This window comes from Cygnus atratus, chromosome 12 (assembly GCF_013377495.2).
Source record: "Cygnus atratus isolate AKBS03 ecotype Queensland, Australia chromosome 12, CAtr_DNAZoo_HiC_assembly, whole genome shotgun sequence".
NCBI classification, from domain to species: domain Eukaryota; kingdom Metazoa; phylum Chordata; class Aves; order Anseriformes; family Anatidae; genus Cygnus; species Cygnus atratus.
The window spans coordinates 14,048,379-14,072,566 of NC_066373.1; the positions used below are offsets into that span (position 1 = coordinate 14,048,379).

Sequence of the window (24,188 nt, forward strand, 5' to 3'; positions counted from 1 at the left end):
CTTTGCGAAATGAAGGTGGTCGAGCTAAAAAAGTATTAAAAACAAAACACAACATGATTCTAACATGCATTTGCTAAGGAGAGGTGATGAGAGAAGAGAAACAAGCCCCACAGATACCTACACCAACCTAATCAATAACAAAAGTCAAACCTTGATTCAGTACACTAATTTCAAGGGTATAAAGGGTAGACAGAAGAGCTAGACATATCTAATGACAGCTTGTAGGGAAGGCCAGCAACCATCTTTCACAAGTTCTGCATCATCCCAAAATTCATCTGTTGATAGGTTTGTTTATTATTTTGGGAACAGCATGTTCCAATTTAAACAGATGTCATCTCTTCAAAGCCCCGTGCTGTGAACTCAACAAGGTCTTGGAAGGATAACTGAGTATACAAGAGAGAGAACAAGGAAAAAATTATAATATACAGGAATCTGAATAACTGAAAACAGATCAAAACTTTCCCCTTGGAAATAAAGGCCATCACACAGTTTTACAAGGTGCTTTTTCACTCTCACATGAAATCTAGACCATCTAAATGCAAAGTGTTGTTTTTTTTATTATTTATTTTAAACAAGATAAATAAATTTAGGCTGTTTGCTTGGTCATGGAAGAACCAACCAGATTTATCCATACTTTTAAAACCTGATTCATCATTGCATTTTTCCACTTAGATGTGGGTGGCTGCTAACACTGTTTTTGTTATGCAAGAATTATAAATATTCTCACTTCAACCTAATGAATTACTTTGGACACACCAGAGAGATATGAATAGCTCAAGGTTTTCCCTGTGTGTGAGGAGCAGTAGCCAAACAGAAGGTAATTACCCTGGTCTGGAAGATAAGTGGCTTTTGATGAGTAACTCATTAGGAACATGGACCACGAGGCTCCTGGGAGCTCACAGTAAGAGCAAATTTCAAAAATAGGCATACAGTTGTGGCTGTGGAAGGAAGAGCTGGGTGTGCAACAGGAGGCTTATTAGGTGCTGGTGGTTATTTGTTCTGATATGTAACATGGAGGTATTGCAACCCTAGCCTGGCATCTTTTTAAGATCTGATAAAAGCACCCAAAGCCAAAGCCACAATGTCTTCATTTTCCTTCCTTGATGTCTCAGGTGCCATGCTACTGAAGTTCCAGCTGTTTACCACCCTGTGCAAATGCATTTTCCAAAAGGGCCTGAAGTTGATGGGCAAGGGTGGGGAGATAAGTACTCCAAGTCCTGTAACAACTCTGTGGATGATTACCATGCTAAATTCCCATCGAGTAATTTTCTAAAAGCATTTCAATAAATTAACAAGGTAATAAGTAATAGATGCCTGCTATTTCTAAACTCAGAACAGTGCCAGAAAGAAATGTTATCTAACTGCCCAGCAGTTAGATGCCATAAAAAGAGACGGGTCCAGGCAGGGCAAGCAAGCTGAAAGGTGACAGTTCCTTGGATTTCTGAAATAAAGAAAGGACTAAGGTACAACCACCACAGCAGGCAGGACATCAAACTAGCGATACGGGACATTTGGCATGCTTCAGGGAAAATGCAGTGTTGTGCTGGGACCTCCATCCCATTTTCCTGGCCAAGAAATCCCTTCTCTAACCTGCATTTATGACATGCCTCAGTTCTTTAATATATCAGACTGTGGCTGAGAGATGAAGTTGGTGCTTTTCTTTTACCTGCTTCTCTTTCTCTGCCTTTTTCCAGCCTTTAAAGCTTGGTATCTCCATAGACCAAGGGGACAGTGGTGACAAGGGGCATTACTGGCACCATCACAAAGCCATCAGGCAGAGCAACACTGCTGTTCTGCAGGTGAGAAGAGGAGCTCACTGCACCCACAAGGGCACAATTCTGCTGCCAGATAACTGGGCTCCTCAGTCAGTCTGATGTCCAAAGCAATTTACGTTCCCTGCTTGTGAGCTGTATACATGCCACCATCATTTACAGTGCAAATTTGTAACACTGGGATATTCTTTGTAAGCAAAGGTCTGTCTAACAGCATAAATCTGCTTTTATGAGCTCCAAAGTGACTCTAACAGATATCTGTGCGCAACTATTTAAAGGATGAGCCCTCCTGGGACAGGAATGGGCACAACTCCATTGCCCTCAGTGGCTCTTAACCAAGAAGCCCTTTCCAGCCACCACTCCTGGTGCAATCGTGCTTCTGCTCTTCTTTTATTAGTTTGCTACGTCCCCTTGAGGCCCCAAGCTGATCATCCAAATCAGCTCAACTCTGAACCCTTCCCCCAGCACTTGCACGCCAGATGTCTATGTTCAACTGATAAATGAAATTATTTTAATTCACATTCAGACTTCTTTGTATTTAATTACCAACAAGAGCAGAAGCTATCCAAGAGAGCACACATTGAATGGCTTTGTTCCTATCCACACCTTCAAACACACAACCGAGCACACTCCAGCTTCACATCGTTCCTTGTTGGCCTTATCCTATTTACAGCCAAGAGCAGCTGGGTGGAGGAAGCAATCTTACCTGTCATTACAAGGAATTGATGGAGTGTTGTGGTTGTGTCCCTAGAACGTCCTCAACATCTTGAGCAACACCCTTATCAGGGTCAATATCTGAGCCACTTTCCAAGACTGTGGTTACAGATAATTACACTGACAATGCATCCAATACAGGTAACAATGCCCCTTGGAAAATGGCTTGATGATTCACAACCGTAGCTTTGCCAAATTACTTGCTGAATATGCTGTGAACATAACAGATTGCACGTTCTGAGGAGAAGGTGCTTTCCAGTAGAGCTACCGGGGACAGGATTTATTTGCTAAGGGTGACATAGCCTTGGCCTTATTTGCAGCAAAACGCCCAGTCAGCTCACTGATCGGCGGTTCTGATTACCATGGCTAATGGCAGCTTCTTGCCTTCTCAACATCTTCTCAGCCGGCTGCTACGTAGCCAGCATTTAAAACCTTGTATGGGATGCACATCACGTTTAGTTACCCCGGCCACGGGAGCTAGGTAGCTGCAGGGACTGGAGATTTCCAGATAACAAAACTCCTGTTTCCGTGGAGGAACATTTTTATAACTGATCATTAGCAATTAGGCTGGTCTGTCAAAATAAAACCATCTTAATCTTTCAAAGTGAATGCTGGGCTATTTAACTTATAATTGATTAACAGCTTTCGGAAGAGAGGATTAAAGTACACAGTAGATACCTCAGATGACGGACAGCTCAGCTTCATGAGCCTAAAAAAAGTTGCCTCCTTTTTCCCACCACATGCCAATTAAATGATTAAGTATTGTTTACTGGGACTAGAAGGATTACAAGACAGTAGGTGGATTTATTAGCAGGGAAAGGAAAAACACTCCTACATGGAAGAAAAAAGATTATTTCGAGTGACTGACAGCCGTGCCCCTGCAAAGCACGACTGGAGATAGCTAAATTATTCACTGTCAGAAGGTTACGTCCCAGCCCTTTTCCCTTTTGTCAGGCCATTTGCCAGTTTATTCAGACATCTCCAATGTGTTCATTGTTTCAAGATGTGCTACCCAGACTGTTTGCTCAGTTTATCACACAGATAAGCTGCAAATCCAGCTGCTTGGTATTGTTGATGGGGAAAAGGTCAGGGACAACTCGTATTCACCAGTCTCAGTTCTCCTCTGGGGCAGGAGAACAAGATGTCCTTCAGTGAGCAAGAGCTGCTTCCTTAGAGGTCTCCCAGTACATGTAGGCACTGAGTGAAATCACCTTTGTTCAAGTACCTAAACACAGCAGGAACAATAATATGTTTTAGCATCTTGCACCAAGAACATCCTAGTTTACACGAATTAAGAATTTATGCCGAGGAACTTTGGAAGGAAGAAGAGGGGGGGGAGAAGCTCTGGGTTCACATGGCCAGGCTCCATAATTACCATGCCTGAACTATCCACATTGCATTAACACCACACACACACCGCTTTTACCAGGCTGAAAACCATCAAGACACTGAAAAGACTTCCAAATGCAAGACCTCCTGACTATAGGAGGCTGCACATTAAATAAAACAACTCCTTAAGCCTATAACGCAAAGGAGTAGCATGGGAACTTCTATATTGCAATTTCAACTGGAGAAGCAGTTATGGAGCAAATCTTTTATGTTCTGCAGATGGGAACAAACTCAGCAGCATAGCTGGGCACCCAAAACTCATCTCACACTGCCGTCAGGACCAGCAGGCATGCACCAGCAGGGCCATAGCTCTGCAAAGACTCTCACCTGAGGACACCACAGCAGCTTTGCACTCGAGCCAACCCTTTACGCACCTAATCTCTGGATGGTGAGAGTTAAATAAGCTGCAGAAGTTAAAGCAGAAGGCAAAAGCTGAGCTCTTCCCTACTATTTCTATAGGTCTTGTCTTCAAGAGCAGCTTTAGCACAACTGAGGAAAGCAAAAGCTGCTGCTTTAGGATGACGCTGCCAGCACTGCCCACCCTGGGAGCTCCCTCCCTGGGGTGCTGCTGTCACATGGTGCTTGCTAATGATTTGTCACAGATGGTTAATTAAAGGGAGCAAAGTCCTTGCTAGACAAGAGCCTCCACAGGTGTGGAGGCAGCTGAAGCCCAGTAACAGGGTATGATATTTTGAGAACCTGGGAGCTTTTGTTTTTTGCAGCCTGTCTAGAGCTCAGAGCCCCTTCCTGGGATTCAGAGAAAAACCTAAAAGTGCAAGACTTTCATTTTTCAGCAGAAGTCTGCGTATGTCACATGGGCAGCCCGTGGTGGGACATGAAAGCAGCCAGCTGACGCTCCCATTGATCCTCAGAGCTGTAAATGGTAAAGCAATGAAGAGGCCAAGTTTCAATGAATCAATAAATTAAAGGCCAGGATGTCAGAGGAAGTCATGAAAAGGCTATCCCTAGGGATATGAAACACAAAGATATTATTGCTGTCTCTGGAAACCTCCAAGCCAGAGTTTGCAGGGAGGGAAATATCCCTGCATGCCTCGTGCAGCAGCTGCTATGAGCTGCGGGGTGCTGGAGGGGTGTCTGCAGGGAGCCGTGACACCCAAAGGCTGCTGAGGAACATGCTGGGCTAATTACAGAGTGCAGCAAGCCCCATTGCCAAGAGGTAGGCAAATGAGAGCAGCCGCCAAAGCCTGGCACCAGGAGTGGCAGGTGCTGGCCCCTCACCTCAAGGAGTCAGTGCGGGGATAGGGCTGCCACCTGAATTCAGACTACGTGGTGACAGCAGGTCATGGAAAGGAAAAGGTATATCCCGATGGCCTCTCTCCACGGGGAGGACCATGCTCTGTTGGCCAGCAATGAAGCTGGAGGCCGACTGCACCGAAGGGAATGGGAATAGAAGCCAAGATACAGAAAACTCCTTCCTCAGAGATCACCTGGCTTTGTGAACAGAACAGGAATGTATCATGTTTAGCATCTCTCTCCTTGAAGCACCCTTGTAAGGTGGGGACATGTCACACACTAATATTACATGTTTAAATTATTCATTTTAACACCAATTTCTTCTTTCCTACTAGCTGTTTGCATGCTTTTGTCTACTAGACACTGCATCCAGCTGAGATGCTGAAGTTGATGGAAAACGAGGTGGGCTCCCCAGAACCTGAGCTACCTCCCCAAACCATAATGCAATGTCTAATGCACCTCTGAGTCCATTTTTAAATATACTAAGGTGGGAGATGCCTCTGGCATCAGACAGCCCCATGGAGGCTTACACTGGTAGGAAGAGAAGGCTGCAGACCACAGCAATGTGACTGTGGGTGCTGGGACATCATCCCACCCCCGTTACACGCACCGCACTGACAGTGAACGGGCAGCAGATACATCACTGGAGATCCATGTTTGTTTCAATATTTTGTGACCTAGACAAGGAATGCTCCATTTCTGAGCCACACAAGCATCCCTGTCCGATGCTCAGGCAAACAGCACCCAGGGGAGCACCCGTGGTGGGGTGAAGAGGTGCTCAGCACCCCCAAAAACACATCTACCTGCTGAGCCAGAAGCTCTCCACTACATGGTGCGCCCCATATTTCTGCAGCAGATGTTACAGCTGGCAAGCAATAAGCTGGAAATCAAGGGAAGTATTAACAGTTTTTTTTTCTCCTGTTGTGTGAAACGCTTATTACCAAAGCTGTCTTGCCACGTGTGCAGGCTCCATTGCTCCACACATGGGTTTACATGGTGAAAACCTGCCGAAAAGTGGCAGTGGGTACATCTGCTGGGCAGGACAGCCCATGCATGTCACCACGGAGAGGCATTTTGGTGCTGAGGGTAGCTGATGGACTCCCCAGGTTCAGGTCTGGGGTGCTAATCTCTGCCTCTTTGCCCAAATCCAGACTCCCTCCGGTCGGATGAGCAGGACAAGAAAATGCTCTTAAGCACCAGGCTGCGTCTGAGCAGCTCACTGTCTGCCTTCCCCAAACAGCCCGAGTGATCCCACCTGTCATCCGCAGTTCACTTGCTCGAACCTTACAAAGGGAGAAGCATCCAGGTACCTCGTCCTTCTTTGCCTTGGTAAAAGACCGAAGACAAAACATTGCACTCTGCGTTCTGGTTCTCCAGTCCTGTCACAGCTGTTATAAATTGAACTGTGTCTAAAATAAAAGCACAGCATCGTTTGGCTGAGTTTGAAAACTCAGTTTGAAAAAGCTCCTTTTGAGCTGTGTTCAGCAGAGTAACATTTTTATTATTTTTTATTCCAGTAATAAATCACTGCAACAGTTAAATGCTCAGGAGGCCGTGAAGTATGGCAGTGTGGGTGGCAAGAGCAGTTCATTTTTCCCTGCAAGCATCACTTAAGGTGCTCCCCCCATGCTAGCCCCCTCAGCATCTCCTTGTACTGCGTTATTGCTCAGCTTAGTCAAGTAATACATTTCAGGATCTTATTGTGGTGTCGGGGCATTGACTGCTTACAGGCCAGTGGCAGTGATAGTCCTCACCAGCTCTTTCTGAAATCAAGTGTCTCCCGTTTAAATCTGGTAGGGGAAAAACCCTGCCTCCCTCCGTGCGCCTTGCACAGCCTCCCACAAGTCCCTCTGCAAACACACACGGTCTCGATATATATTTGATTTTCTCATTGTGTAAAAGGGAAAGAATAGAGACAGGCCCTTGGGATTTAGCTAGGAGCCACGCAGGGCGGAATGGGACCCACTGCCTGTTTTTCCTGTAACCGTGTTATCTCACAGCAGACCCACTCTCTCCTTTCTCGATCCCAAACCATTTAATGAAGACATCTCTGTGCTATTCCCCATCCTAGGGCAAGACCAGGCTTCAGCTAAGTTGTTCAGGTTTCAACAGGCATAAACCAAAAATAAACATAAATGCATACTGCCCCTTGATGCATGCGCCCAGTCCAACAGGAACCAAACTACAAATATTCACAGGTTAGGTCCATTTTACAAAGCTACTCCAAGATCACAAAGAGAAGGATCCTCACTTATCACTTAGCTGTGATTTATTTTTTAAATGTTCTTTTCAGGCTTGTAAAGCTGCCCCAAATTTGGCAGATATTGCCATGCAGACTTGCACACTAGTATCACGTCTGCTCTAAGAATACCTCAGCCAAAGAAATGACAAAATCTCTTCCAAAGCTTAAACGGCATCAGTGTCAGACCCAGGAAACTGAACGGCATTTAAACAGTTGGATGTTATCATCTAGGGAAAAAAAATAATAATGACAGAAGTTAAGTGGAAAAAAAAAGCGAAACGTGAACGTTCAGACTTACCATTTTTGTCAGCTCTTCTGAAAATCTAGAATTGAAAGAGAGAGAGAGGGGTGTTTACTATGTGGGTCAGCTGGAAGGGTTTGGGGTTGCAGTTAAGCCCCCCCCCAAGCCATCTCAGATGCTTTTTGGAGCCCACCCCTTTCAAGACCCAGCCCCTGGCCCCATACAATGGTCAACCACCACCTGGGGGCAGTATCGGCATGGTCAGCTTTGGAGCACAGTGAGTGCTCCAGCAGTTCATTTATTTCCCATCCCCTTTGCAGAAGAAAGCCAAAAGCACGGGTCCAACACACACACACACACACACACACACAGTGACACCAGCAGCGCAGCCAATTTCTCTAGCATCAATAATCTCTCTTAAACCAAGTGTCACAGTTCTGCACTTCTCAAATTATTTACCTAGCTCTTATTTATTTTTTTTAAGCAAGTTTCCTGCATGAGAAGGAGATTATACCTAGGCTTAAAACTACTGTGTGGAGGAACAGCCCAGAGAGAGGAACCAGACAGACTTTTCAGAAGGAAAAACTGCAAGAAGGTGTAGTACAGTGGAATTTGCCAGGGAAGAAGACAGCAAAAAAACTGCTGCATTTCTGACTAGTCTAATCTTAGGACAAGTCCCCTGACACAATGCGATTAACAGCAAAAGCCTTGTGCAGGGGCTGAGATCTTACAGGCTGCTGCTAAAAATGGCTGCTGGTGCAAGCTTGGCCGTAAATTACCGAAAAATTAAGATGCTCATAAACTGGACAGAAAAGGGAAAACTTTATCATCATCTCTTCAGACCTGACCCTATTAATTTGAGCCAGAGCAGAGATTTTTGGCTGCACAAAGAAAATTCCCTGCAGAGGGAATAAAAGCACCAGTAGGACAGATCAGAGGCAGCCGTAAAATGCAATCTCTTCTTTTCTGGGTCATAGAATCAATCCAAAAAAAAAGCCAGAGAAGAAACTGCTGTGCACAAGAAACCCAAGAGACAAATTGCATTGCAGAATGTGCTAGTTAAATGAGTATGGTTTAATTAAGCAACATTAATCATTCTTTTGCCAGAAGTCCTAGGCTGGACAGGGCAAAGTCAAAGCTGTAGTTTCTGGCACGCTTGGGCAGGAGCAAATGCCTTCTGCTTGAGGCACGTGGTGGAAGCAGCTGGGTGCTAGCCTTCAGGAGAACCCTAAGAGCCCTACAAGGATTAGGGCTTGCCACCACAGCTCTTGGGCTGCCCATTTCTGAGAACAGCTAGAAGTCCAGAGGGAAAATCCTACCTGTCTCCATGCTTATGGGCCTCATTGAGATTAGATATGGGATTTGAAGGACCAGTCATGGCTTGTCTATGGGATGGAAGAATAAAGAATCCTTCCTTAGGGCTGGACAAGCAGGACCTCAAGCATTCCCAGGGTTTTGGCACACATCACTTGGCCATGAGCACTATGCCCTGCCTGGACTATGAAACATTCCTTTTTTCCAGGCGTGGACACCCTATTTCCTCACTCCCAGTGAACACCTCCAGACAAGGTACTTTGCTTTCTGGATGCTGATTATTTCAGGGTTTTCTATTTCATCGCTGCATGCTTTTGTCACTGTTCCCACTGCTTGGAGACAAAGGCATTACATAAATTCTAACACAGAAGCAGCAATGTCTATTTTAAGGTGCTGTGGGAGATCACCACCCCGCCAAGCACAACAGTCAGAGGGAGAAAAGGAAAGCAAGAACAAAAGTGAACCACAGCTTAAAGTGGGAGAACAGCTCAACCCATGGTGCTGTGTCCTGTGGAGCCACCAACCTCGCAATGAACTCTTGGAGAAAGAGGGGAAAAAAATATATATATAAATATATATAAATTGTCTACTAATAGGGAATCAGCCTGGCTGTAAGTTGATGTGCTGAACTACATCTAAGGCAAAAGCACCAAGATTTCATGGCCAAACCTGTTAAGGGAGGACCACATCAGCTACCAAGCTTTATCTACAGGACCAAGCTGTTCAGCTTTTACTGTTAATGAACAAGATTTATTCTTCCAGCTTAATTGGACTATGAAAACTTTACACACACAAAAATTAAAACAGGACACAAGGAGAGAAAGCAATTTAAGATAAAGCCATCTGTCAACACAGGCAGGCAGCATCAAGGTATGAATGAGCATTGGGAGGCCGATAGAGACATAACGCGCTCTGTGATAGCTTGCTGGTGCTGCCAAAAATGCTGCTTCTGGGAAGACACGGGATTTACACTAAGTGGCAAAGCTAAAGCAAGCAGCAGCACCCGATGGCCCCATCAGTGCTGCTTTTTGACCAGCAATGAAGTTGCTCAGATTCAGTGGAGGAGCGGCAGCACCGCCGATCCTGGCCCGGGATGCTCTTTCTGCTCCATCGCCCCCAGTTCTCCCATTGCCGGGGTAATGCACTGCTTGCAGGTGGTCAACGAGAAATGATCCAGTCCCAAATCTACTACACCGGGCATCTCCCCATCAGCCCTGCTTTAGACCTATTAAGCAAGGCTTCTGGAGCACAAGCTAAATGGCATGGCGAGGAATCCCACAACGTGGACCGGATTAACCTGTGTTATAGGATTTACTCCTGCAATGCACGCAGTTTTGTCTGCAGCACGCTTGGTCCATTTACGAGCTGTTTAGATGGATAGAAACGCTACGTTACTCTGAGGCAGCAGCGTTTTTCAAAACTTCCTATGGCTGTCTTTATTTCTGCTGTGTTCTCAAATGGCTACCGCAGATATCTGGCAGAAGTAAGCAATTCAAACTGCTGGCGGTAATAATAAACTTGCAGTAAAATTGATGGTTTCAAATTTAAACATTCAGCTCTGCCTTCTCCGAGCTCTTGGATTAGAAAAAGCTACACTGGAGGCTACTTGAGGGAGGTTTTCTTGGCAATTTTATTAAATTCACACACAGGCACTCCCCTAACAAGCCCAGGAATTATTACAGGGTTTGTAGAGTTTATTATTCCTTCAGCAGGTTAATATGCTGTTGATTTAAAATAAAGAGTGCAGCTGAGCTAGAATTATGTTTTCCCTGATAATCTCAATGCAGAACTGAGGACAAACAGGATCCAAACCTCCCGGGTGAGGAAAGCCTACGGATGAGAGAGCATCCAGATACCAAGAGAGAAGTAAAAGCCTGATTAATTTTTTCGCCATGTTCCCACACCCCTGTTCTTCCTTTCTGTTCCCTTCCCTACAGGTCTTGACGCCTCATTCGGAGCTGAGGCAAGGTTTTATATCCTCGTGGAAGGAAATTCCTCTCCAACAGCCTCTGTGTTGCTCACAGGTTTTTTTACATCCATAAGAAGAGCAGCTAAAACCATTTCACTTCTCCCTCTTACCTCCTCCTTTGTGTTTACCACCTAGCTGCATAAATCAAGGGTGCAAGAGAGGGGCAGGAGCTGCAGTTGATGTCATCAGATATCCAGCACTGGATGTTACTTCTGCAAAAACCCAGCCCCAGGTGTGGCTCCATCTCATGCTAGGATGGCAAAGGTGAGCTTCTGTGCACGATTACAGCCCCTGCAGTGAGCTACCCCCAGGTGCAAAGCCCAGCCAGCCCTGCTCCAGGGGAGGATTTCAGAGCAAGGACCTCACGTAGGGAGGATGGAGAGGAGAAGAGGAAACAAAGAGCTTGTACAGCCTGCCTGCTTCACTTGTGGAAGTGAGAAGGTAAATGAGGACAGGAGAGTGAGTCAACCTTAAAAAGCCAAAACAGGAGGGGTTTAAGAAAGGATTCACACAGCTGTGGTGGCTTTACTGGTTGAGGTTGCACTGCAAATGGCACCACTGACAAAACAGTTGGAAAACGGTGCCAATTTGGGGGGTCTACATCTGGAAACACACACCTGGCACAAGCTAAATTCTTGGTATGTACTACCCAAATACCTCGAATGGGGCCGAAGTGCAAATCAGCTCTGGCTATGTAAGTGAGGGCACAAGAGGAGAGCTGGGTTTGAAGTGGTCTTTATGACCTTGCTGGAGAAGGAAGGGGACAGATGAGGGTCAGAATTAGTCCTCAGTGAACCTCTCTTAGAAATAGCTTCACCTGACCTGAAAGCAATGGCATTGCTTTCCTCAGGGACTTTTAAATTAAAACCTAAAAGTGCTGGCCACAAGACATTCAGTCACTTTTGGCAAAGCCAGGGGGTACGTGAGCTCTTTCCAGCAGAAATCTGAAGGGGCAGCTCGGTGCTGCTGCCCAGCCCTGACACCCGCCATAGGTCACACTGTTACCAGCGCTGGTTTCCACATGAAAGGCAGGAAGAGATGAGTAAGAGCAGTCTGTAAATAAGAACTGAAGTACTCCCAGACAGAGCAATACCTGTCTAGACATTTCCCACACCTTGGGAGCCGAAAACCTCAGCCCTATATTACATGTATACTCATTCACATACAGCAAATAAGATCTGACATAGGTTTTTCCAACCTCCAACCCATGTTTCCCATTTTATCAGTCTTAGGATATTTGCGGATTTGTTCTGGACTAGAAAAACCCACGTGTGGTCACGGTGGCACGAGTAGCGCCATGGCAATGTCAGCTTCCTTTCAAAAGAGGTTTTGTCCTCATGAAGCAGGACAGAAGCTCAGAGCCCATGGAGGACGTCTTCAAGCAGCCCAGAAAGCCGGTGCAGACCACAGCATTACTGTGGTCTTGTCCTCAGAAGCTGGGGACAGACCCCAGTAATCCACAGCAAACTGCACGCTGCAAATCCAGAGCATTTGGTTCTTGTGGATGGGGCAGCCACATGCGATCCCAATGTGGGATGCAAACACCCAGGGACAATCACCCGTGGATGAGATTGGGATGGGGACGGACCCAGGGACACTGTACGAGCTCCCCACTAAACACAACCTCGGCTTCACCCACCACCCCCCTTGAAGAGCATCTGCGACTCCTGGTTTTCCTTGCTGCCTGCTTTAGGAAGTGCTGAGCACTTAAATTATCTTCTCCATTAGTTTGTTACCAGGCTTTTGTTAGTCTGCAGTTTTAGCTATTTTTTACACTTGGAAATCTATGACTTTGAGCTGAACTATTTAACTTTTAAAAAAAAAAATTCACCTGAAAAGACACAAGCAAAAGAAAAATGCTGAAGTAACCCTAAGCTAGGATTCATCCTCCAAGCTGACAGCAGAAGACATCAGACCCTCTCCTTCTATCTCCTTCTTCCTCAGCCCTTGCTTTCACCCCACAACATCCCAGTTCTGCTTCTTTGGTGCAGAGGGAGCAGGAAACTTCTCACTGAGCATCAGTCTCCCCCATGGTCCAGAGGAATCAGAACAAATTCTTTGGGGATGCTCGGGCCAAAAGAAAGCTGGAACAGATGAAGAAGTGATGAGTGTACCACTAGCATCAGAGCCATCTTACCCACTTCATAACCAAAACCAAGCTTAATCCACCTTCCTGATGAACCACCTGCAGAGCACCCCCAGCTGATGTGGATGCTGATTAAACACAAAATCTCCCAGGTCTTTACTCCAGCCCTTGAGGAGTGGCACAGCCCTGGAGCTGGGACCCACTGCCTCCCGAGCACATCCACACAGCACAGGAGCAGGAATGGGTTAGCTGGAAAAATCTGCTCTCATCCCTGATGGTTTGGGCATGATCTTTGTTACTTTCCTGCTAATGTGTGAAAATTAACCTAAATGCACATTCCCCAGGTTGTTAACTCTATGTATTAAAGCAAGCTCTCACCACGAGTTTGAAGAGCCTGTTACAATAAAGCCACAGCTTAAATTGCAGTTTCTATTGTAACAGAAGAAAAGGGAGAAACGGGATCTAAGGGAGGAGAAGGAAAAAGAAAGAAACCTCAAACCTTACACTTCCAGCAGCCATTTCTACTTTCAGCAGGTGTAAAGGGGCTCTGAGTCCCGCTGTGAACAGGAAAAAGGCTCAGGAGCTTATTGAACTAATATTGCCAACGGTTAAAACCATCCTGAAAGTTCATGGCTCATTCTCCCAGCTCAAACCTCAAAGTGTAAAACAAGCAAAACAAATAAACAAAAATCTATTTAAAGAAAGTAAAGTTGAACAGCTAAAATACCATTTTGCTGGAAATATGTTCTAACTCGGGACTCTAGGTATAAAGCTAATGTTGCTTCCCCATTGCATTCATGCTCTGAAGCCCAGACTGGTGTAAGATTTCAGCAATCTCAGGACAAGAGGGAAAAAAAAAAAAGCTCCCATAGAAGACCCAAGGGTATTAGTTACATATCTCCTTTTGGCTTCTCCTTGCAGTAGCATTTCCCTCCAGCCCACAGCCACCCGGCCCCGTTTCACCGGCATGGCCATCCACCAGGCTCTGCTCTCCGAGCTGCTTTTGGCAGCTCAAGAAACACTCAAATTGGTTCATTCAGGGAACCGAAATGCCTGTCACACATGTAACGAGGTTCAGACTCACCAGCCCATGCCAAGGATGCAGAAAAGGACTCAGCAAATTGTTGAGAAAGTGCCAAGGGCTCACCTGGCAGAGCTACACCTGCCTAAGGCTGAGGGAGAGCACGAGTTGTCCTTCACTATAGCCCATGCCTCGGCGGCTTATTTTTGCATTCACTACATTTTATTTTTAAAGCTAGGGACAGTAAAGCCAAGGGTGCCTGTGTTTAATTACTAGATGCTGCAGTCGGAAAGGCTGTGTAATTACTCCATTGCGCTCCAGTTGATTCCATCCCAGTCTCCTAGTTCATTTGCTTGCAAATAACCTCCTTAGCCCCCAAATCAGAAAGCCCATAAATATCAGAGCAGAGGCACCAGGCACCCCCCGTGTACCCCCCAGACCTGGGTAGGGGAGCCCTGGGTCTGAGTCCCTCACAGGCAGCCAGGACCATGCTGCAGCCCCACTGGGCACTGGGGTGCAGAAGCTGGGGGGCACCCCCCTGCCCAGGGAGCCTGGGGGGTCCCTGCTGCAAGACCAGGGCCATTTGTAGGACCTGGAGTCCTGCATCTCCATCAGGTTGAGCTGACACCAGGATTAAGGACCCAGGGTGCATCCCCAGGTGGCCTGGGGGCTGTAGGACCGGGGAATGAGGGTGCAAGACCCAGGGTGCACCCCCATGCTCAGAGAGAATGGAGGGTGCAGGACCCAGCATGCACCCCCATACCATGTTAATGTGCGGGATGCACAGCAAGGGGTTACAGGATTCGGGCTTCACCCCCAACCTCAGCCAGCCCATGGGGTGTAGGACCCAGAGAATAATCCTGATCCGCGATCCCAAGCTGTCCACAGAGTGCAGGATCCACGGAAATGGATGCAGGACCCCACAGCCAGCCAGATCGGGGGTTCATGACCCAGGCAATGGGGTGCAGGACCCTTCGACCAGCCGGTCCAGGAGATGCAGGACCGAGGCTCTCCCTATCCCTAATCATCCCGAGGTGTACAGGGCAAGGGGATGCAGGCTGCACTCCACATCTCCAACCAGCCGGGGATATGGGAGCCGGGGAACGACCCTGATGCTAAATCGGTCTTTGGGGTGCAGAATCCGGCCGGGGGGGGGATGCAGGAATCGCTGTGCACTCCCATGCCCAAGCTGAGCTTGGGGTTGCAGGATCCATGCAAAGGGGACTCCGGAGCCGGGGAGCGATGCAGCGTGACTTGGGGTAAGGGAAAGCGGCGGCGATGTGGGATGCAGGTGGCTGGGCAAATACCCCCTCCCCCGAGCCGAGGGGCTGCAGGAGCACTCACATCGAGGATGACGGAGGTGCCCTTCCTCTGCGAAGAGGCTCCGGGGGTGAGCAGCTCCCTGTCGGCGACGCCCTTGTCGCTCATCCTGGCCACCACCCAGCGCAGGAGCCCGTCCAGCCCGCGCAGCGCCGGCGGAGGTTTGCGCAGCAGCCTGTGCACGCCGGCCCGGCACGACCGCGCTGCCTGCTCGCACATCGCTCAGCCCGGCCTCATGCTGGAGCCGGGACTCCCTCCTCCTCCTCCTCCTCCTCCTCCTCCTCCTCTTCCTCCTCCTCCTCCGCACCGCGGGCGGGGGCGGGCTCCCCGCTCTTCTCCCTGCCCTGCCCGAAGAGGGGGGGAATTTGGGGGTGGGGGAGGTCACCCCTTCCCCAACGCAAAGCATCCTTTTAGGTGGTTTATTATTATTATTATTAGGCTAAAAGGAGCGTTCTTACAGCATGGCTGTAGCCACCTAAATTTTAGCAGCTCTTTGTAAGGACAGCAGACCAAAAAAGTCTTGCTGGTAAATAAAAATGTGACCCCGACCCCATACCCCCAAAAGCCCCTATAGGATGAATCAGCTTGGCTACTGCAGCATTTATGGCTACAGAGCTACCCACGGCACTCAGCTAGACAAAGATATTCAGTGTGACAGTGATACACGTGCGTTCACCTGCACAAGTCAAGATCCCCTCTTTCAGCCAATAAACCCCCTTGCCCAAATGCCACTTGATCACTTCATCTCCCCCTCCAAACCCAGGTTCCCCCCAGTTTGAGCTGGGACCCAGCAGCAGACTGCTCTTTGCCATGAAGATTCATAACTCAGCTTGGAAGTCCAGGGCTGTTTCTCTGCTTTCACCCAAATCATTTCTCGTTAACGTCAAACCCAGCTCTACCTCATTTAAATTCTCATTTTTCTTCTTAAGTGGATCTAGACAGGAGAATTTTCAGCCACTCAGAGCAGGGGGAAGTCAGCCACACGCCTGAGCACCCAAGTGCTAGAGCTGGAGGGGCTGGCAGGGGGCAGAGGAACGGGTGGAGAGAAGCGAGGGCAGAAAGCACCAATAAATCCTGGCAGAGGGTGCTGGCAAAGCTCCAGACTAGAGGCCACCTGGCACAGGCAGGGACTCCTCTAAAAGAAGGTCCAAGGCAGACCAGAGGCCATGCCAGACCCCTGTGTGCTGGCAGCTTTCATCCCCCCTTTGGATTCTGCCTTTCGCCCTGCCCCTCTCTGCACCGCAGAGAGTTTTAGTTAATTAAAACCTTCCAGCTGGCAGGTCCCACAGCCTTGCTCGGTGCAAAATGTCAGCTGTGACTTACTAACTGGCCCTAATGACTGCTGGAGTGGGTTCGATCTGGCTGCTCAATGGAGGGAGGGGGAAGGAGTGACCCTGCTGCTCGGGGCGGGGGGAGCTCAGCAGAGCAGCACTGCCCACCCTGCAAAGGTCCAAGCATGAAGCTGGAGCCCGAGGTGCTCTTTTAGCCCCTGAACTGATTTATGGTGAGTGCAGAGCATCGAGATAAGACTACAGTGCAATGGAAAAGTGACACGGTTATGCTCATGACCAAAGAAACTAAACAACCCAATGAACTCTTCCAAAACACTGTTCTCACTCAGATACCACCTCCTGCAATAGGACCAGTGCAGCAGTTGAGATGGGAAGCAGCTGGATTTACCCCAAGAGGTGGGATAACCCCAAAGAAGGTTTTTTGAGAATTTGCTCAGCCCTCCCAAGGCACCAGGTTGCTGCAGGTGGAGCCCAAACACAGCGCAGGAGCTCAGGTTGTGCCAGTGTTATTCCTAAAGGCAACCCACAGACCTCTGGGAAGCTTCTTAAATTATATAAAATACATAGATTAGCTGGACTAACCTCATGGTTGAATAAAATTCCTGCAGCACCAGGAGATCCTACTTCTCAGATCCCAGACTCCCTCAGAGCTCTGGGGTGTTTCTCCAGAGCAGTACAAATAATTACCACCATAAGAAAAAAAAAAAGTAAAAACCAATATTTTCATTTAAATTTCAAATATATTTGTACATTATATTTCAAAATACATTGCTTTTTTTGTTGTTGTTATTTCAAGGTGAAGGGATGCAGGCAAACAAAGAGGATTTCTAGCAGGAAGGCAAAAAGCCCGCAGCTGAGCAGTAGGGAAAACTCTCCTAGTGGGGGCTGTGAAATAAATTAGTCTTTTTTTTTTTTTTTCCCACTGCTTTGAGTATTAAGGGAGCATTACACAGCTTTGTTACTCTGGTAATTGAGAAAATTAGCATTTAACAGCAAAACTAATTGCCCTTGCTTAAAGTTGCAGGCCACCGACTTGCTAGAGCTTGTAATTGTTTCGTTGTAGGCAATAAATATTTCAGCATTATTCCTACAAGTTTATTACTTATAATAACATTCACATAAAGCAGAGCAAAATATTTTCCCATCAACATGTAATTTATGCCAGAACTATCAAAAACCCTTGGAAAAAATGAATCCATTCTTGATGATCTTTCAAAGTTACCCCCTACTTCTCATGCCTGTTACACCTGATATGGGATCGTATATAACAGCAGAAAAAGCAGAGAAACAAGGATTGTGCACTTTAAAATTGATAGCTTTACATAAGCCTGTGTGTGATCACAAACACCAATTAAACAACCAGTTGGAGTTATTACATCCAAATAAATTATTACCACTTTATAACTGACCTTCTGTGTTTTCTAGCCTGTCCCAAGTGCAACATAAACCCGTTAATTTACACCATTTTAATGTAATCCACGTAATTTAATGGGTTTCACCACAAGACATCAACAGGCCTGTGTGGCAGCTATGAATTTCCCACCCCAAAGGGCTGCTCTTGAAATATTTAGCAGCATCTCCACTAAGTGACCCCCCAATCCGTCGATCAGGATCCCCTCTGTCACATCCTTTCATGGCACCACAAGGACATCTAGTGCTGAGCGCTGATGCTGCACAGACACACTGGGTTGGGGTGAGGCACTTTTTCTTGGATTTTTATGTCCGTGCAGCAACAAAAAGTCTCCATGGGGGCAGTTTTAGGATCTTTCCCCAGCCTAAATCGCACATGGGGCGATGCATCAAGACTGCTGGCGATGGGAGATCCGTGTCCTCACTTGCTTGCAGTGCGCACCTTCCTTTTCCCGGAGCTGTTTTGGGATCATCCCAAAGCTCAGCACAAATCCAGCAGCAGCTGAAAGTGACTTCTGATGGTGGAGGTGGCCAAAGAGCAGAAGAAACTCATCTCATTGCACTTCCATCCAAATTATTTGTACCCAAACTCGCATATTAAGCTGCTTGGGCAATACAGGTGGGGCTATTCCTGAGAAATAAGATATTTCTGAGGTTAATCTGAGACACCCACAACTGAGGCAGGTGGACAATGAAAGATCTCAAAACCATCTTGCAGCGATACAAAGTCAGAGCATCGCTGGCTGACATATGGGTGTACCAGTCAACCCAGTTCACTGAAGATTTAGTATAATATTCATCGCAGTGCTGGTGTGCTTTGCAGTCATGAGAGGGAGCTGTCCTCCTGCAGAGGCCATGTGTCCATCCCTGCGGTGCTGGGCTGGTCAGGACGGACACAGACAGGAACGCACCAAGCTGGGCAGCAATGAAACTTTCCTCTGTGGCTCTCCGTGTTTCAGGAGCCCGCTTTGGCTGCATGGGATTTGGGCAAAGAACCCACTTTTTGGCTTGGGGACTTGTGAGGAGGGCAGAAATCAGTATCATCAACAACAAAAAATTGGATGGGCTTAAAACCAAGATAAAAATGTGGGTAGGTGTGGGTTGGGGTGACCCAGTGCTGCCAGTTCTTCCGGGCTGGCCCCAGGCACTTCGTGCAACCCGCAGCCAAAAGCTTCACTTCTCTTTGCAGATTGTTTATGCTTTCAGAGCTCGTGTTGTTTTTATTTGAGGGCAGGTCCAACTTTTCAAAAGGAAAAGTAAAATACTTTTTTTTTAAAAAAAAAAAAAAAAGAAGGAAAAATATGCTCATGTTTCAAAAACCAAATGAGTTTTTAATTAAATAAAACAATATTTTTAATGTCATCTTCCCTTCTCTTTTTGGAAATTTATTAAAAACATAGGTATTGACAAAATTGGTACAAGTTTACAAATAACTTCAGGCCCCTGAAAAATGACATTTTCTGCTGTCACCTGCCCACACTCCCTTCCCACTGCTGCCACCCTCTGTTGGCCAAAACATGGGATCCCAGCTCTGACCCCACTGCCAGCTCCACCCTGTCTCATGCACACAGGTTTTTATGCTTTTAATTAGGGTTTGAGTCACACCTTCAGAAGCCCCAAACTATTTCCTGGCAAAAACCTGCCCTGACAGCTTTCCCACCCTGTGCAAGTCTAGATCAGTGCTTTGGTTTTTGCAAGACATCTGGTAATCTCCTTGAAGACGTGTCTGCACAGCCCGTGCCCAGGTAATTACATAACATGATGCCCAAAAATCCTGGCGGTGAACATCACCTCCCTGCAAACACTGGGTGCATCTCGGCAAAGCCCAGCTGGCTGCTCCTGCTGCTGAATCAATGTGTGCAGCCATCAGCTCTGCAAAGCTTCTGAAAGATCATGGAAAAAAGACACAAAACAAACCACAAAAATAAATAAATAAATAAATAAATAAATAAATATTTTTATAACTCCAAAGGGATAAAGGGATTCCCTTCATCTCTGGGGAATTTTAGAGGGAATTCCCCAATGCACAGAAGATGTAATATTTCACCTTTGTCTCTAGGTTTATAGCAAGCTACTCCAGAAACTCATCATAACCTTAAAACCCATTTGACCTCCAGCACACAGATTCTCAGTGCAACGCTCCCCATCTCACCATGTATCCTTCATGCCTGTAAAGCATTTCTAGCTATTTGTCTCAAACTTGTAAGAACAAAATGAGACAGACTTGATGCTTTCATGGGAGGTGACTGCCTTTTGTACCAGCAACTTGGTCATTTCTTTTGAGCCTTTTTTTTTTTTTTTTTTGGATAACCATAGGGGTGGTGCTGTCCTACTAAACCATTCCCTTATTCCCTTTTCCAGCCCTCGTTTATGGCTCTTATTCATGTTCTTTGGTGCTGGCAACCTCCACGCTGGCAATCACAACAACCCTGATAGCAAAACTGTCTCCTACAACCCCTGCTGGAGACACCAGTGCTCTAGCAGGCTGCAGAAAGTACTGAATCATCCTTTTTTAAAACAAAATACAAAAACCTTGGCTAACAGAATAGCCCGGTGCTTTTCTGGGTCCGCCTGCCAAGAGGAGGTTCTCTGGATGACTTTTAGGGTTACAACAGCATAAAGTCATCATGTGTCCATCCTCCTTCTGAAAGACTGGCTACCTGTGCTTGGTCTCCTGTGGAGGCTCACACAGCAATGCCCTAACCCAGCTCCCCATACAACATGTTTCAGTCAGAGTCTGGCTCAGGACCAGCAGCAACCTTTCTAGAAGCATGGGCAGTGCCCTCTGCCACCGACAGGCAGATTAGATACAGCCAGGAGGTTGTAATTGGGGCTGTTCCTTCAATAAATAAACAAGGATTTCTTCTAATCTTTGCTGAAATAAAAGTATGAGCTCACTTCAGGAAGTTTTCCAGTTTCCAGTTGTGCCACTGAGGTAAGCTGGCAGGCCTGGGGTGCACAGTCCCAGCCTGTGTAAACAGGCAGCAATAGAAACACGGAATTACGGCATCAGAGAGGTTGCAAAAGACCTAGATCATCGGGCCAACCTGGCCTACCAAGACCCAGCACTAAACCATGTCCCTCAGTGCCACATCCACATGTCTCTTAAATACCTCCAGGGATGGGGACTCCTCCACTGCCCTGGGCAGGGGATCAATAAACACATTGCCTGAATTAGCTCAAGGCTCTTCACCTATGCCCCGTGCTGAATAACCATTATGGAAGTTGTAGTGGGTTTACATGGCTAGGTTTTGGTAGCACAGGGCCATAGGGGTGGCTTCTGTGAGAAGAATCTAGAAGCTGCCCCATGTTAGGTAAGGGCCCCGCTGCTGAACAGAGCCGAGCCAGTAAGCGATGTTGTTTGCACCTCTGTGAGAGCAGAGTTAAGAAAGGGAAAAAAAAAAAAAACAAAACACTGCTACACAGCAGCTGGGAGAGTGAGAGGAGTGAGAAATAGCCTTGCAGGCGCCAAGGTCAGTGAAGAAGGAGGGGGAGAGGTGCTCCAGGCACCAGAGCAGAAGTCCCCTGCAGCCTGTGGTGAGGACTATGGTGAAACAGGCTGTCCCCCTGCAGCCCATGGAGGAGACCATGGTGGAGCAGGCGGACCTGCACTGACAGAGGCTGCAGCCTGTGGAGGACCCCTGCTGGAGCAGGCCCCGGGCCAGAGCTGCAGCCTGTGGAGAGGAGCCCACGTGGGAGCAGGGGGGTCTGAGGGGAGCTGCTGTCTGTGGGGGACCCAGGTTGGAGCAGTTTTCTCCTGATGGATGGACCCCGTGGTACGGACCCATATCTGGAGCAGTTCTTGAAGAGCTGCTGCCTGTGGGAAGCCCACACCAAATCAGTTTGGCAGGGACAGCATCCCATGGGAAGGACCCCATGGCACAGGGGATGAGAGTGACCAAGAAGGAGCGGTGGAGATGAAGTGCTATAGACTGACCATAACCCTCATTCCCCCGTTCCCCTGTGCCACTCGGGGGGAGGAGCTGGAAGAGGATGGATGGGGGGAAGGCGTTTTGGGTTTCTTTCCTTTGTTTCTCACTTCTCTAGCTTGTTAGTAATAGGCAATAAATCTTACTATCTCCCTACTCTGAGTCTGTTTTGCCTGTCACGATAATTGTTGAGCAATCTCCCCATCCTTATCTCAAGCCTTGAGCCCTTTGCATCATATTTTTCTCCCCCTTTCCCTTTGAGGAGGGGGAGTGAGAGAGCAGCTGAGGTGGAGCTCAGCCGCCCACCCGAGTAAAAGCACCACAGAAGTAAAGTTCACAGCAGCGGAAATGGAAAGAAGAGCTGGAAAGAAAAAAAAGTGTGTGAAAAAAAAAAAGGTGTGTGAAAAAAAAAAGTCTGTGAAAAAAGGCTGAAAATGTGGCAGGGACCAGCCCGAGCCCTTCCCCTGGAGCTGGAGAGGGGAGGTTGGGCAGCCACAGGAAAATGCATTTTTAAGAAAAAGCAAGGTCATTTCCCAGCTCACTGTAATAATCTCACTCATGAATGTGCTGAATTCCCTATATAAAGGAGGTCAAGAAATAGCTGTAGATGGAAACAGCCTTCAGAGAGTGTTCAACTGCTATAGGTCCATGTGGGACACACCAGTACCCCTAAAATCCCCCAGCCCACCTATGATGACCCTCCGAGGACATTTGCTCAAACAGCTCATTTGATCCAGGCTCATCCTCTTTTGGCCTTTTACACTTTTGAAAGCTTTCCTTCACCTCCCCGCACTGAACCTCCTGTTTGCTGAGCTGCTCTACCTCTACAATACATCAGCGCCTTATCAGGCAGGGTGGCTGCTACCTGCTGCCTCTGTAAGGATTTCAAAGCCAAACTTGTCCGGCAGTCAGATTTCCTAGGGTGGACTGTTGATTGAAAATGTAATTCCCTTTTATTATTTTAAGAGCAATCAGAAAAGAAAAATAAATAAATAAACCATGTTTGGATGGTGGTTTCGGGGCGTGATCAAATGCCTCACGAGAAAGATATTTGGGGACAGCAAGGGGAATGACTTGATACAGATTCAAAGTAGTTGCAAACCGCAGCTGACAAGAGCCCTGTGAGAGCTTGGGAGGAGCAAGAAGATTTGAGCTGAGAAATGGCATTGAGAAAGTGAGCCTGTTGAGTCTCCACCGTTATGTGTTCAGGCAGCCTGGTTTGAATTTATTAAATTAAAGGCTGTCAGCATGAGGTAACCATCACCAGCAAACCATGTCTCTGTGCATGAATAGCTATGCTCTGATCTCAAATCCGAGTGATGCCGAATTTCCGTCAGCAAGAACCTGCCGTTACCCATCTTGAAATGGAAGAACCCAGTCATATGATTTGCAGGATCCATCCCATGATAGAATCACAGAATGGTTTGGGTTGAAAGGGACCTTAAGGATCATCTAATTCCAACCCCCTGCCATGGGCAGGGACACCTCCCACCACACCAGGCTGCCCACAGCCCCATCCAGCCTGGTCCTGAACACCTCCAGGGATGGGGCATTCACAGCTCCTCTGGGCAACCTGTGCCAGTGCCTCACCACCCTCAGAGTAAAGAATTTCTTCCTTATATCTAATCTAAATCTACCCTTTTAGTTTAAAGCCATTTCTCCTTGTCCTATCACTTTTATCCCTGATAAAATGTCCCCATCATCTGCTGCCTTGGACCAGCCCTGGTTTGTGAGGACCAAGATGACCTCAGTGCTGGTGTCTGGAAGCAGCAATGTGTTTTGGGGAAAGAGCAAGGAGCTCTAGAACTACAAATAACACATTACTGGTATATCCCATCTCAGAGACATTCCCATTCACCTCTTCCATGTGTTTTCTTGAACACACATCTTTAGCCACCACCACTCTTGCTGGGCTTTTTCCATCTAATATAAACCTCAAAGTAAAATATTATCCCAATAAATCTGAGTGTTAGGGGATCAGAGGAAAATGCAAATTATATTTCTGTATGGAAAGTGCTTAATGTTAGTTCCTTCAGCAGGCAGGAACCATCAGTCCTTCCTAGCCCTGGGAAGAGGGAGGATCTGGTGCCTAGACGCTCAGCTCCTAGCAGAATGAGCACTTTTTTCCTGTGCTTTTCCGTTTCCTTTATCAGTGCCCTATCCGAAGACCATTGGGACTACTCACATGATTTTGGGGGGAAGACAGTTCATCCGTGATGACATTCGACAGGAGCA

At 47.2% G+C, this 24,188-nt stretch overlaps 1 protein-coding gene across 1 annotated transcript in view; it reads right to left on the minus strand.

The window, feature by feature from the left end:
* NECAB2 (N-terminal EF-hand calcium binding protein 2) overlaps nt 1-15,541 on the minus strand; it is a 59,172-nt gene extending 43,631 nt beyond the window's left edge. The window contains exons 1-2 of the mRNA XM_050713287.1: nt 15,347-15,541; nt 7,670-7,694 (exon numbers count right to left, since the gene is read on the minus strand). Coding sequence (XP_050569244.1) covers nt 7,670-7,694; nt 15,347-15,541 — 220 coding nt within the window. The remainder of the gene's footprint in view (nt 1-7,669; nt 7,695-15,346) is intronic.
* Nucleotides 15,542-24,188: the final 8,647 nt, after the last annotated feature.